The sequence below is a fragment of the Anas acuta genome, chromosome 2, assembly GCF_963932015.1.
Source record: "Anas acuta chromosome 2, bAnaAcu1.1, whole genome shotgun sequence".
In the NCBI taxonomy this organism is placed as follows: domain Eukaryota; kingdom Metazoa; phylum Chordata; class Aves; order Anseriformes; family Anatidae; genus Anas; species Anas acuta.
In genome coordinates this window covers 71099133-71113198 of record NC_088980.1, presented here as the reverse complement: position 1 = coordinate 71113198, position 14066 = coordinate 71099133, and the positions used below count along the sequence as shown (strand labels likewise).

The 14066-nt window shown below is 34.5% G+C and overlaps 1 protein-coding gene across 4 annotated transcripts in view; it reads left to right on the top strand.

The window, feature by feature from the left end:
- RETREG1 (reticulophagy regulator 1) overlaps positions 1-14066 on the top strand; it is a 63075-nt gene that overhangs the window by 28512 nt on the left and 20497 nt on the right. The window contains exon 4 of one of the 4 annotated variants that reach the window (XM_068670837.1): positions 5619-5676. The exons of 1 other annotated variant lie outside the window; for it this stretch is intronic. In XM_068670837.1, coding sequence (XP_068526938.1) covers positions 5619-5676 — 58 coding nt within the window. Of the gene's footprint in view, positions 1-5618; positions 5677-10799; positions 10854-12205; positions 12449-14066 lie in introns of those variants that run through there. 2 more of the 4 variants (XM_068670839.1, XM_068670840.1) reach the window with 2 other exon arrangements.

The window sequence follows — 14066 nt, the reverse complement described above, 5'->3', positions numbered from 1 at the left end:
ATGTTCTGGCACACAGTTTTGTCAAAGCATGTGAGCGTATCAGCAGTGTAACATGTTATATTCTTTTACGTGTTTCAACATACAGTTGAATAAAACAGCTCAGCTCTTTTGAAACAAATGTTATGATATTCCTTCCTTGAGTCTGCTTTTTTTTCTCTTCTTACTGGCAGAAGAGATGTCGCATATGTTGCGTGTTTACCTACTGAAGTGCATTCGGTGCCTAAATTCTTTCTCTGCTTATATTCCAAAATGCTGTAGTCAGAATCTAACTAACAATGAAATCCTGCTCTCAAGCTACACATCTTTTTTACACTGATGAAAATAGAGGGTGGCATATACTCGTGTTGTTTTTCATGCTCAGGGTAAGATTCCCCATTTCTGGAATATAGGTGAGATGACCAGATGTACTCAGGAGTCCAATTTAACAAAAATGTCCAGAGGTAAATATTTACTGTAGCACAAAAAAACAGAAGTTCTTTCAAGTCCTGCTATATGTTATGTTCACAGCACCATATGACATACACCTTCTTTTCCTAGGTAAGATTTTCTGTAACAAGAACAATCCTCTTTAATTTCTTAAACCGTTACTTATTAAGTGCTTTTATTAGTAGTACAATTAAGAGATCACTGACATAGCTGTGGTCATTCACATTAATGTAGGCTAGTTCATAACGTCAGGATAATTTTTAAGAGAATTTCATGATGAATACAAAAAATGTCCACTTTTAAAGTAGTGGAAATATGTTAAAATAAGTATTTTTAAATGTCAGAAGTATTTAAAAATCTGCGGTAAAAAATCACAGACAAAAAAACTGTGACAGAACTCTGAGTAGAGTTTGAGGTAGGCCTGTAGAATTTCCAACAGGCATTAGCTGAATTTCCTTGTTCTAAAAGGAAATAAGTCTGGAATTCAAGAGAAGACTTGCTCGTGCTTTAAACAAACAATAAAAAAGTAATAAAATAAAATAATAATTAAAAAAAAAAACAAACAACAGAAAGAATATGGGAAACAGGTGAGAGTAAATGGCTAATTTTGTATTAGTGGAAGGAGTCCTTCAGCAGGGTGTGCTGGAACCATTCTGTTAAATTTATTTCTAAGATACCATAAGGAACATGCCTTTTCTCTCCCATTATTGGAATGAGGAAGCATAAAAATAGCAAGTAGCAGGTTGAGAAAATAAAAGGATGCAATTAAGCTTTGGAAATCCTTAACACTGGATTGTTGTGAAAATTAGAAGTACATGTGGATTAAAAGTATAGATTACAGGGCAGTTCATTGAAGCAAATTAATTGAAGGCTATTAAAATACGAAGTCACCTCCTCTGGCTTTGAAAGTCCCTGATCTACAGTTCGTTTGAGGCTGTATTATATTTTATAGAGGTATCATTATGTGTGTTCCTGCATCGTAGTCTGTTCCTTAAGCACCCCCAGGTATTCAATTTTGGCAACTGTTAAAAACAGGATACAGGGCTGGATAAACCTTTGGCTTTAGTTTACCTGTTCTTGTTAACCACATTACAAGCATGGACTTTTCATTGAGTTACATGGTACTAAAGTAGTCACTTAAGGCTGAAATAAATGCATCTATTTATTTCTGCACTTAATATATGTTTTTAAAAAATTGTAAATAAATGTTAAAGTCTGAGAAATGCTGGAAGGGCATGTTAGATAACCATTGCCCAGTTTTACACTGAGTGTTGTTACCAACAAATTCATGGGAAATTCAAGGTCAAAATGTGCCAGTGAACTTGCTTTAATGCATTTGAGTGTGAGATCAGTGTCTAACGTCAGTCAGAGCAGTGATGCCTGAGGTTTGCGTGTGATCTTTTAAATCAAACAAAACCAACATAAAGCAATTTCTTAACATTTTAAAGAACATTTAGCCAAATGCACCTGTATGTTTCTGTAGAACGCAAGCTGAAACAAAACCGTGTAGGACTGTTTTCTTATGTATTGATTGCAAGGACCCCAAATGTGTCTGAAGAAGTTTTCACATCATGGCTGTACAGGAACAAAACTGATTCCATTGTGAGTTCATGCTGAGCACACAGCTTTCCTAGGATGGACAGCTTGGCAACTTCAGTTATCATTTGTTTTCTGAACTCAGTATTTTGTATTATAATCAAAGTCTCAAAATATGGGAACTCATCTGAAATCTCCTTAATCTGATGATAAATAGAGCTCTAAGGAAGCTTCTGTAAAGGACATAAAAGCAGAATTTTCCATTCAATACTTTGAAAAGTATTTCAAATCCTTTGTTCAACACCTTTCCTGATGTACTTAGGAAGAAATATTTAATTCATCAACCATTAATCAAAGACATTGCATACTGAAGAGTTTTTAGGTTTTGTTTTGTGTTTGCTTTTTTTTTTTAAAAAACAGCTTTAGCATATGGAAATCAGTCTGTTAGGGCTTCTTTTGTCAGTTCCTGGCGTGATTTGAAGAGAAGTGCAGGACACCTGAAAAGTAGTTGAAAGACAATGTATTTGGTGTATTTAAACTGCTCTGAATATTTGCCAAATAAAGACCTTTTATGTATTTATTTATTTTTTTTTTTAAAAAAGGCTTACTTCCCTGGACTAAAGTAAAACTTATTTTTTTCACCCTTCTATTGCCCTCCTGTATAGGACATGTGTATATCAATAGAGAAGGTTCTTCAACGCAGAGGTATGTCTGAGGACAAGATTCTGAAGGAAACAGCAAAAGCTGTAACAAAATACCATGCAGCTTACACATTTATGTACATAAAATACAAGTATGTATAGTAACTTATAAATTTAAAGCTTAATTATTTAGTATACTGATAGCAGCATGTGCAATTGAAAAATACTTCCTACAGCTTAATAAATTATTTCTTTAGAAATGTATAGGCCTCCACGAAAAATGAGGAAGAAGGAAGTTAAAACAGGGCTGCTATTCTGCATTGCAAAATAAGATGTTCTGTACATGTGGTCTAAAAGCCCTTGTGAAATGGATTGAACTTAAATAAAAATAGGAAAGGAATAGGGAAATTAAATTATTATATACTTCGGTACAAAAGTCTAGATAAGTGAAGTTAATTTGTCTTTCTGATAGCATTGTCAGCCTCTCGGCAAAATGTCATTCCTATTATGATGTTTTAAGGCAGGGCTAAGGTTATCAGGTTCAGCACTTCTGGCTGAGTGCTCTGGCAGCATTCACACAACCAGTTCAGGGCATTCCTCTAAATTATAAGTCTTCCTGTGTGCTTGATGACAAACAGGCTAGGCTGCAGCTCTGTACTGATCACTGCTCCTGATCTGAACGTCTCTTGGCTTGTATTATCCCCAGAACAGTTTAGCTCTGTAGTTTTTTATGGGAGTGATTTTTACGGGTGTGATTGTAGGAGAGAGTTGACTTCTCTGTTGCAATCTTGGCTGCACTCTTGCTTTCTCTGTGGAGCTCTGTGGTGTTTTATTGGCCTTCCTAGCTTTAAATTCGCAGTTATTTCACAGAGAGCTGGATGCTAAAAGAGCAGAAGGATTGTGGTTTGACAAGTATTTGCTTTGGAGAAGCTCCAGAAAGAAATTTGGTATACCAGTCACTCCAGGATAAAAGTTTGCTTTGTTTTCATCAGCGAATCTCAGAATTAATCATCCTATTCAGTTAGCAATTGTATATGTATATGTATTGCCATCATGTGAAACATACCATTTCTATGTCTAATGTATTTCTGATGCTATTTATTATTATTGCCTATCTTACCCTCCTATTCTATTGTCTTTGATATTATTCAAGAGTATGTTCTCTGTTTTGATGTTAGCATTTAAGAAGCTTATATGTCTTTTTTCTTCTTCCAACTGGCAGAGCTGTAATTGAGATTAAATGGTAACTTGAACTGTGATGATGAGTTCCTATATATTATTGTTTTGTTTTGGTTTTGTTGTTGTTTTGCTTTTAACATTTTGGTTGCTCTGCATACACAAGTATGTGCCTTCTAAAATGTCATGCATTATTTTCACTGATCTGTTTTAGTTGATAAATACTCCAACCTTTGCTTATATAATTTACATTTTGATTTTGTTGTATTGGGTTTGCTAATGTGCCGTTACATGTATCAGATTTGGAAAGTAGTAATAAGTAGTGTACAAATTACTTATTGGTCCATCAGAAAAATCTGCCCTAAATCAAGTCACATCAGTGATAATTTAGTATCTTTGTGTCACAGATGTGCACTTTTATAAGCTTCTACAGTGAGACTAAATAAGGATGATTCTAGTGAAAAAACTTTTTGTAGGGAGAGAATATTATTCTGGTTTTAACTTCAGACATAGTAAACATTTAGAGACTTTATCTTCTGTCACACAGTAAGTCAAAAAAAAAAAAAAAAAAGATAAATTGATGAGAAAAGTTAACAGTATAATTCAGTAATCTGTCTCTCTTAAGTGACGTGGGCATTAACAAAGGATGAAGCCTGGAAGGGCAACCAGAAGAACCAATATAAAGTCATATTTAGAATGCAAAAACCTGGCTAGCAAATCTGAATATTAATAAAGAACTTTGGCTGATTGAGTTGGGGCATAACAACAAGTTGATGTCAGTGAAAATAATCGATAATATGTAACTATGTTCTACGAATCCATTATAATGTACATGAAGTCCTGTGATGATTTATCCTTAAGTTTGTAATGTCTAATTCAGGACTGGTGACCTGGACTTTGATCTAGTTATGGCTTGCAATTGCACTCACTGCTCTGTTGAGATATTCTTATGTTGCATCTAAGAATAAATTATTTAATAAGGTGGAAAACTGGCTCATATCCTCCTCTTCGTAGGATGGTGTCATTATCGAAGTAATGGTGGGTTCTCTTAGCAAACTGTTAGCATATTAGCAAAATCATTTGGACCTGGGCATTTTTCAGTATGTGGGTCTGAGTGTCAGTAATCTTAGAGATTCTGCAAAGCTGAGTGATTTCTTACTTTGAGTTAATTACATAGAGAAACATCATCCAAATATTTGCTTTTTCTTGGTGTCTTAATGGCAGTCTGTTTTTTTTGTTTGTTTTGTTGTTTTTTTTTTTTTGCAATGCTTTGTGCTGTGTTTAAGAGTTAAGTTAGAAGGCAACAAATTTCTCAGGTTTGTGCCTTAACGCTTTGTATCAACACCTTTGAAAAATATTTTAAAGTCTTCACATGTTCTTAAGTATTTTCTATCCTTTACCAATTCATTCAATGCAAGTTGATTTCATTGTATAAATATCTTGGTATTTGGTCTGCCTTAAGTATGGTTTACCTCTTTTCAGTGGCGGAAGAAATCATTGCTGAGAATAAGCAGATTCAGATTGCTACAAACCAAGAGAAACTGGTGGAGATGCAGGTTTCAAAATCTTGAGTATGTGCCTCAGAAAGAATTTGCATTTTAATGTGACTTAACTAAATTACAGATCATGATTGTAGATGAACTAGTATATAAGTACCTTTCTAGTCTTTAGGAAATTGGAAACGTGGTATATAGTAAACAAAATAACAGCTTCATGAAATGGTGTGTAAGGAGGCTCTTCAAAAAAACTGGACAAATATTCAGTTATCTTTACAAATTGCTCAGATCATTGCTAGGTGACATATTAAGTTTTTTTCTCCGAAATATGTTTCTTTTATAGCTGTTTGAGATCCCATGGCCAAAAAGCCCCAAGGCAGTTGAGATTTTCAGCCTTAGTGGTAAGATCTTCTACCACCCTGTCTCCAGCTCTTCTGTTTGTCACACAACTCTAGCATGATCTATCATATTTGTCCTAGAGGGAAATTTGCTATCTTGATGTGACTGAAGTGCAGTTACTTGCATTTTAAATGCTGTTGAAGTGTCTCTTACTTCCTTTAACTTTTCTTTCTGCTTATGTTCAAAAACTTGGAAATACTCTCATGCACAGTGGTGCACTATTATGCGTGCTTTATGTTGAAACACTAATATCTAACAGTTCGTTGTTCCTGATACAAGTCAGGTTTTGGTGTCTGTTGATAGTCATGTTGCTTTCCTATTCCATTTTTTATGATTCTTTTAAAATGCATATTCATGTGCTTTGTTCTGTTGGGTAAATATTTCTTGCATGTGATATCATGTTTATCTTTCTGAATGTTGCATATCTTTTTTCTGTCAAATCTGAATGTTGCCTTTGTTTTATTTTGTTTTGTTTTCCTGAATATGCAGCTTGTGATTTTTAAAATGCTGTAACAAATAGTTATTTTATCCAGGCATGAAGAAAGTGTCCTGCATAATATGCAGGATTCTATGAGGAAAGAAAAAAAATCCTGAGTGTATATTTTCTTTACTTTTGTTGGTCTTTTGTTGAAAGATCTTTTTTTTTCCATTCCTAGTCTCATGTCCAGATAATACAAAACTATGCTTTGTGTGTAGTAGGTGTCTTAAGCTTTTTTTTTTTTTAACACAACTCTTACTAGATTGAGGTCATACCTGGTATAATACTACAGCAAAGAACCTATTCAGCAGGTCTGTCTTGATGATTGTTCATTTATGCTTGTATGAAAGGTTTAATCTCTTCTAAAATAAGCTTCCTGTGTGTATCTTGTAGTGTATGATGAGATCTCAAAGTTAAGTTAATATAATAATAAAATAATAATACAAACAAATAATATAATTATAATAAAAACATATCTAATTTGAAGTTGGATTTAGAAAGAATTGGGACAGGTATTCAACAAATTTGGATGTTGAAAAACTAGAAAATTGGGTATGTATTTCAAATTGATGAAATACAGTAAAACATTCGCTTTTTCATATGTTTGTGTGTGTATAAATGCATAAATGTACATGCATGCATACACACTTAAATGTGACCAGTCCATTCACTTTTCTATATTGAAAAAAGGGGAAAAAATACTGTATTTTGGGGAACTTTGTTTATATTAATAAAAAGAAAAGTTTTCTTACCAGTAACGTGCATTTCAAATGAGTTTAATCTTAAACATGCTTTTGAAATTATGGTAACTTTTAAACAGAGTTGCTGAAAATAATATCAGCATAAACTATCTACAAAAAGTAAAAAGCTAGACTTCCTATTTCTTCTGGAAATCTCATCTAAACTATATATTATTTTTGTACTTCGATTTTATGCTGTGAGTCAGTTGAGTTTTTTTTAGATAGTTTATAAGTATACAGTATGATGTTGGTTATTTTTATTCACGTTATTAGAAGTGAGATGCACTCATAGCTGAATAATTTGAGCAGGGTTATACATTAAAAACACCCTCTTACTGTCTTTCTAGATGAGGAGAGACACAGAAGGCGGCAGTGACTGTGGCTAGTTCTGAAGCTGGTAGACAAGTTACAGCATGACTAACTAAAATACTTCTAGGTTTGCAGACTAGGTGGGATACACAGTCTACCACACAGTGCCTGATTAACCTCCTTGTACTCCACACGGACGGTGTGTTGTCTTTTACCCACCTGCTGAAGTCCCTGAGCATGTTCAGTACCTGAATATGTAAAATCTACACTATTTCTGATCCTCTCAGCTACTCAGTAGCTGCATTCTTGTCTCTGTCAAGAACGTACACTTATTTTCTTCTCTTGATGATGACATCCTTTTAATTCTTCAGTGGCTGTCTATAAAAGGAAAGTTTCATGCAGATGTCTACACTGTTTTTTGAGGCCATTTACTCAATGATTGTGATATATGTTCAGTCCAAATCAAATATGAGAACATAACAGGTAGGAATTCCTGATCAAGTAATATGTCAGGATGGCATCTGATATATGCACTAGCACATCTTTGGGAGGGTTTCTAAATTCATGTGTGTAAAGAGAGCAGTTACCAACAATCAAGGAAGTAGTGTGAAAGGTCTAAAGAAGATTTATTTATTTATTTATTTATTTTTACTTGAGGGTAATGTAGATGAACAGAAATAAGGATCATTTCTTAAAGTTATCTAAATATAATGAAGAAGACTGTGTACTCTGGAAAGTTGTGTATACAACTGTGGAAATGAAGGTGAACCAAGTGTGAAGAGCAATTCACTCAAAAGGTAAAAATGTAACGATTAGTGTAATCAGTAAATGTAGTTGATTTACTTTGATAGTCCTGTTAACACATCAGGAGCAGGAAGTCTTTGAGACACTTTTTAGTGCCAGTAGATGATAAAGTAGAAAAGAATTTAGAGATCTGACTATAGCAGAAGGACTAAATGCATTTTCCATTTCTGTGTTCACTGTGAAAAGTTAGGAAGGTTCCTGTTACAATAATCTTTAGGATTTCTTTCCTGTTAGAATAATCTTCAAAGAATCTACAGCAAACTGCAGCCTCACTAGAAGAGGGTGATAAACAGAATAATAACAAATAGTGTTAGGGCTCTACAGGAATTCAAAGATGAAATACTACAAGCTTTATGGTATACTGTATAACCAAGACATTAGTTGTAATACACAATTATTAAAAAAAAAAAAAAGGTTATAGGGGTCACTTAGGCAGGTGTGGGCTGGTGATGTAGTCTGTACTGGGCAAACTGGTGGAATATGGAAGGAAACAACAACGAAAAAATAAACTGCTGGTTAAAGAGAATACTTTTGGGGAGAGGCAACCTTTTTCTGAGAAAAGGGGAACCATGCTTCACAACTCTGTTCTTTAAAGTTTTAAAACAGCACATTTATAAGAAGAGCTGACCAATAAAGTCCAAAAGGCTGCCATAAGAGAAAAACTAGTTCTGAAGCTCTGCGTAAAGTTACTAGTTTTGAACTGACTGTTCTCATTCAGAAATTAGATGCTTTGATCATAATGAATTGTCCCACAAAAATGTCAGTGTAGTAATTAGCAATTGCCAAAAACAAATTAGAATTGCTAAGAAAGGTACAGAGACAGAATAAAAATATCCTAACAATGAGGTGTAAATAGATGTCATGCCCTCACCTGGAATAACAATGTATGTTTCTGGTCTTTTCCATCTTAAGTTGGTTACAGTATACATGAGAAGAGTTAGGAAAAGAATAGTGAAAATACAGATAGGGAAACAGCATTTCCCTCCTAGGTTCTGTTATTCCTTGTTACTTTGAGTTTTCCATGTTGAAAAAGTTTAAAACAGATTTTTAACAGTTCTAATACCAGCTCTTTTCTAGGCAGCTCCACCTCACAATTCTGCAGTTCCATCAAAAAAAATATCGTAAGGGTCTGTAAAAGTAATAGTGTGAAAATCTAATGTGACAGAGCCGTCATCTATCTGGTCCAGTTCCAGCTGGTTCCTAGAAATCAGCCGAAGCTGGAAGTGGCTAGATTAGAGGAGCCAAAATCAGGTGATTTTTTTTCAAAAAGCATATAGTTAATCTGCAGATGTCCTTCCTGCAAGATGTTATGAAATGTTATCACAGAATGAAAATCCACTGAGGAGAGCTAAAAATACAGACCTCACTGCTGGCTCTGGAAACCCATGAGCCACCAGTTAGACACTGGAAGAACATTTGGAGAAGGTAGCAATGCATTTTTTCCTAGGCTGTGCTTCTGGACACTGTTGGAGGTGCCAGATACACTTTGGCCTGATTCAGTACAGTAATCTTGTTCACCTGCTGCACATGTCCCACCCATGTGTATTTGAAGTCATTCTATTTCATCCATCTGTGAAGTATCCTGGAGCCATACTGCTGGAAAAATCCAGTTTGGTCAATACAAGCTCTCATTCCCTTGTGTATGGAAGATGTAAGACTTACAAATAAATAAATAATATGATGAATTTTCTAGATGGTTGTCTTTAAGATACTAGGCAAAATACTGTCATTACAATACTGTTAACTACTTACTCATACTGTTTTGCAAAGATGATGAGCACTGAAATCAGTAGAGTAGTCCATGAGTACTTTATAAATGCTCTGCTTTCAAAGTAGTAGGTCCTTGACATTTCAGTTAGATACTCATTTGGTAGACAGTTTGGAACCAAATCTACCAATAAATAGAGTGATAATATTCTCCCGGATAGGGGAAGAGTTCTCAGGAATTGTAAATTGTGAAACATTTTTCTGTTGCAGTGATGAGCGCTGATAAGGTTCTGTAAAAATAGTAATTTTTATCGAAGCATGACAAGGGAATGAAGAGAACTAGAAAAAAGTACTAGAAGAGTAGGGATTATAGCAAGGTCTAATACTGATACGCAGGGATAGACACAATCTGAAGTCTCTTCAGGTTACACATGTGGCCATCAAATACATTAAAAAGGGTCTGGTGCCACAATAAAATGCAGGTGGCTATGTTAAACTGTATTGTAATGCATATGAAGAAACAAGAGAAATTAAAATTTTACAGAAGGCTTAGTTTTGCTTTCATTTTTGATGCTACATTTACATTTTGAATGTTGCTTTTGCATGTTTAGAGATTTCAGTTATTTGTTTTTATTCTTTTCATACTTGTTAGACTTAAGAATTATGATCTAAAAATGAAACTTACAGATAAAAATTTTGCTAAGGAACGTTTAGAGTTAAGCAGTTCTATTGTTTCAGGGTAATCTAGAAGGAACTAATTACTAACACAACTCTAATTATTTCAGCTACTCAGATGAAAAAATAAAAGAATATTCAAATAAGCAGGCATAGTTTGCCGTGGAATGTCTCTGAGTAGGACATGGCTTCTATTTATATATGAAACAATAAATCATTAATGTTTTCAATATATATACATGTATGTATGTATATATACGTGTATATATATACATGCAATAATTTATAAGTAGGATTTTATTCCTGTTTTTAGTCTCCCTCTTTTCTGTTTAAAGTCCAGTAGGACTAAACCATTACAAGAACAACATGTCATACAAAAGGTTGAGGAAAGGAAGACTGGATGGGATTAAGAAAAGAACTGATGAGAATGCTACATAGTAAAGTAACAGTAAATGCTAATAGTAAAGTAAGTTGTTCTTCAGACACCCAGTGTTCCTTTTCTGTTTTGTTTACTCCCCATTTACTGAGATCACGTCATTAATTCAGATACTTGCGAAGTAAATATAAATCATACAATTTAAATTAATAGATCTCTGATTATGCTGTTTGGGGAATTTTTGCAATTTTTATTTAGATCTTACTTTATGTTTTGACGCATTTTATATAGAAATAAGAAGAAAGGATATGGTCGCTTGTGGTTTTGAAAATTAAGCAGCATCCAGCTGTATGACCCACAATGCATCAAGTACAGCTTACCAAATTGAGGATACAGGGTGGTTATTTGTAATCTGCCATGCCTTTGTTCCAGCTTTATTTTTTTTTATCTTTAAGATTTGACATTCACAGGACAATTCTTACGTGCTGGACAGGCAGATCTAAGCCTAAGTCTTGGTGTGGACTCCCTTATAGAGAAAAAAAAATCCATGTGAGGGTCTTTGGATGGGATAGTTGTTTGAAACTATACAAAGAACAGGTCAGGCTGTTTAATGGAAGAAAGATGCTGTGCAAAGGAGCAGTGCTGAACAACATAAATACGTGACCCGTAGAGTCTTGGACTGCACTACAAAGCTTCATCAGCACAGATAAGGTGGCAGGGGTGTTGAAAATTAATAGAAACATATCTGGTGTAGCTGGAGTGACAGAATCCCTGTCATGCATGCAGAAAAAAGTGATATGAGGAAAGTGATTTTGTCAGTTCACCTTAGGTTGTTCACAAAGAGTTTGGAAGTATTTTGGCAGAAAGCCTCCACCTGTCGGCATACTTTCATTTCTGAGAGGACTGCCAGTATAATTTGCCACTATACCTATGACAGCTGAGACTGCTTGTGGCAGACAAGTTTGGAATCAGAACTTAAAAATAATGCAATTAATCAGTAATAAGAACTTCTCTTCCTAATCCTTATTTTAAAAGAATTGCTAAGTTTTTATTTCGGCTGTGAATTTAGTCAGCGGAGAAAAATTTTGCTTGTTCTGACAGGTCGTGACTGGCACTTTGTGGGAAGTAAAAATAGAAATTTTTACAGTTACAGTAAGCTCTTCACTCTTATGTTTTCTAAATGTGTTACTTTAAAAGCTCTGTGCTGTTTAGCTTCATATCGTTTTGGTTTATGCTCGCTTGCACCTGAGCAAATGGGAGACACTGAGGAAGAATTCCAGTGGAAGCAGAAAAATAAGATGTAATAACCGGGTGATGATTCTCTCTCACATGACCCAAAGAAAAAAAAAATGTTGTGCTCTTGGCTGTGCTTGCTACTAAACACCCTGTCATAGTGTGCGAGGTGAGTCACGACTTGTTTATTTATAGCATTGGCCAATCAACGCAGAACACTCCGAACTTCATTCAAGACAAGCAGACACTTAGGATGTGTTGTAAACATTTGCTCTCTGAGCGAGGAGCTTTTCTCCACTGCAAACAGAACAGGTTCCTGGTGTGGTGCTTCTAAAACACAAAACAGACTAGAAGATCTTTGCCTGGATTATCTAAATTGGTAGAGAGTGGGAGACGTAATTTCTTTTTACGTCTGAAATGCCAGACAGTGAGGATCTGGGACAAGATGAAAGGTACTGTAAATTGATTCTGATGGCCTTTTTGTACAACATAAAATAAACCAAGGGTTCCTGTAATTAATCTGTATGATGTCCTAAGTTTTCATACTAGTTCTAAGATCAGTTTGCTATTTGTTATAACAGATCATCTAGTTCTTGAGAGCTTTGCCTCTAATGCTAATCTAAGGCTTCTTAGAAGAGAATAATTGAATCTTAACATATACATAGAGGTTAAATTGCACAGGTCTTGTATAATTCTTAAGCTAAATCCAAATGGAACAAAATACTGGGTGATTTCTACTTTGTCCCAGCCATGGGACAGCTTACAAGCCTCAAAATGTCAGAGAGGCAAATAGTTCATATGGAGCCGCATACTGACAGAACCATAACTCATTAGTAGGAGATAGGGCACTGTGTCCCTTTGTGGTATGCCTGTTGTTTTGAAGTTTAATTTTTATCTTAATAAAACCAACAGCCAGGACAAGAAGAAAGTAGTTGGACCTAAAACTTCACAGCAATTTAACAAATATGGTTTTCTCAAATGTGATCTAGTATGTTCCTGTGGAAATAAATGTGCTAATTAAATTTAGCTAAGTAGATTTTAAAATAGATATTTTAAAAGCAGATGTTATTGGTGTTTTGCTATGACAGAGTTTATAATTTAGATTTCTTAAAGTCCAAACTGTCTTTCCATAGTTAAGATTTTCACTATCTTGATGCTAATTAAAATGTTGACTCCAAAACAGCATTAATAAATGCTTGATACTGGGGGAAGAAGGAAAAAAAAAAGTCCTGTATGTGGAAGTAGACTTTTTTAGAGGTTAATTTAAAAGAAAGTAGTACATATAGGCAAATAGAAGAAATTGTAAGAATTAAAAGTGAGCATTCCATTATGTCTTGGGACTTGATTTCTTCTTTTTATATTTAAATTTGAACATTGTGGATGTTTTTCCAATATGTATGCGTTGGTGCAGGATGGGTGAAATACAGAAAAAAATATTTCTGGTGTCTGTTGTAGATCAGATAGAAGAGCATTGTCACCTAACTGGATGAATGTGGGTGAATGGATCCCCAGTAGCATAATTGGGTCTTCGCAAGGGTGGGGTCACCTACGCATTTCCGTTTGAAGGGATCTACGTTGTGCCCTATATATGACATAGATACAAAGTAATTGTAGCACAAGGTAGCACTTCTTTTTTCCTTTTAATGAAATGTTTACTAATTATGTGATAGCCACGGAAGTGTTAATTGCTATTCATTAAAAACTGTTTAGCCGGATCTCCAGTTTGTTAAACTGTGTATTTTTCAGTACAGGAAAACAGCAATATGTATGACATATTGAAAAAGAGGAATCAAATACAAGATTGGAGATCTTATCAACTGAGAAAAACAAAATCATAATTTTGATTTTTTTTTTAAGTGTTTATCAGTATGCAAATGGAGGCAATTTCTATGCAAAGCATACACACTTTGTCATACATAACTTCCTTTGTTCACAATTATTTCTCTGTAACAGGTTTTGGCAGTAAAAAATGAGATAATACTAGGCCCAAAACCATTAAGAACTTCTTATTTTATGAATCAAAGCTGAAAAAGGACAAACATTTCTAAAGCAGTGACCTGAAAAATCATG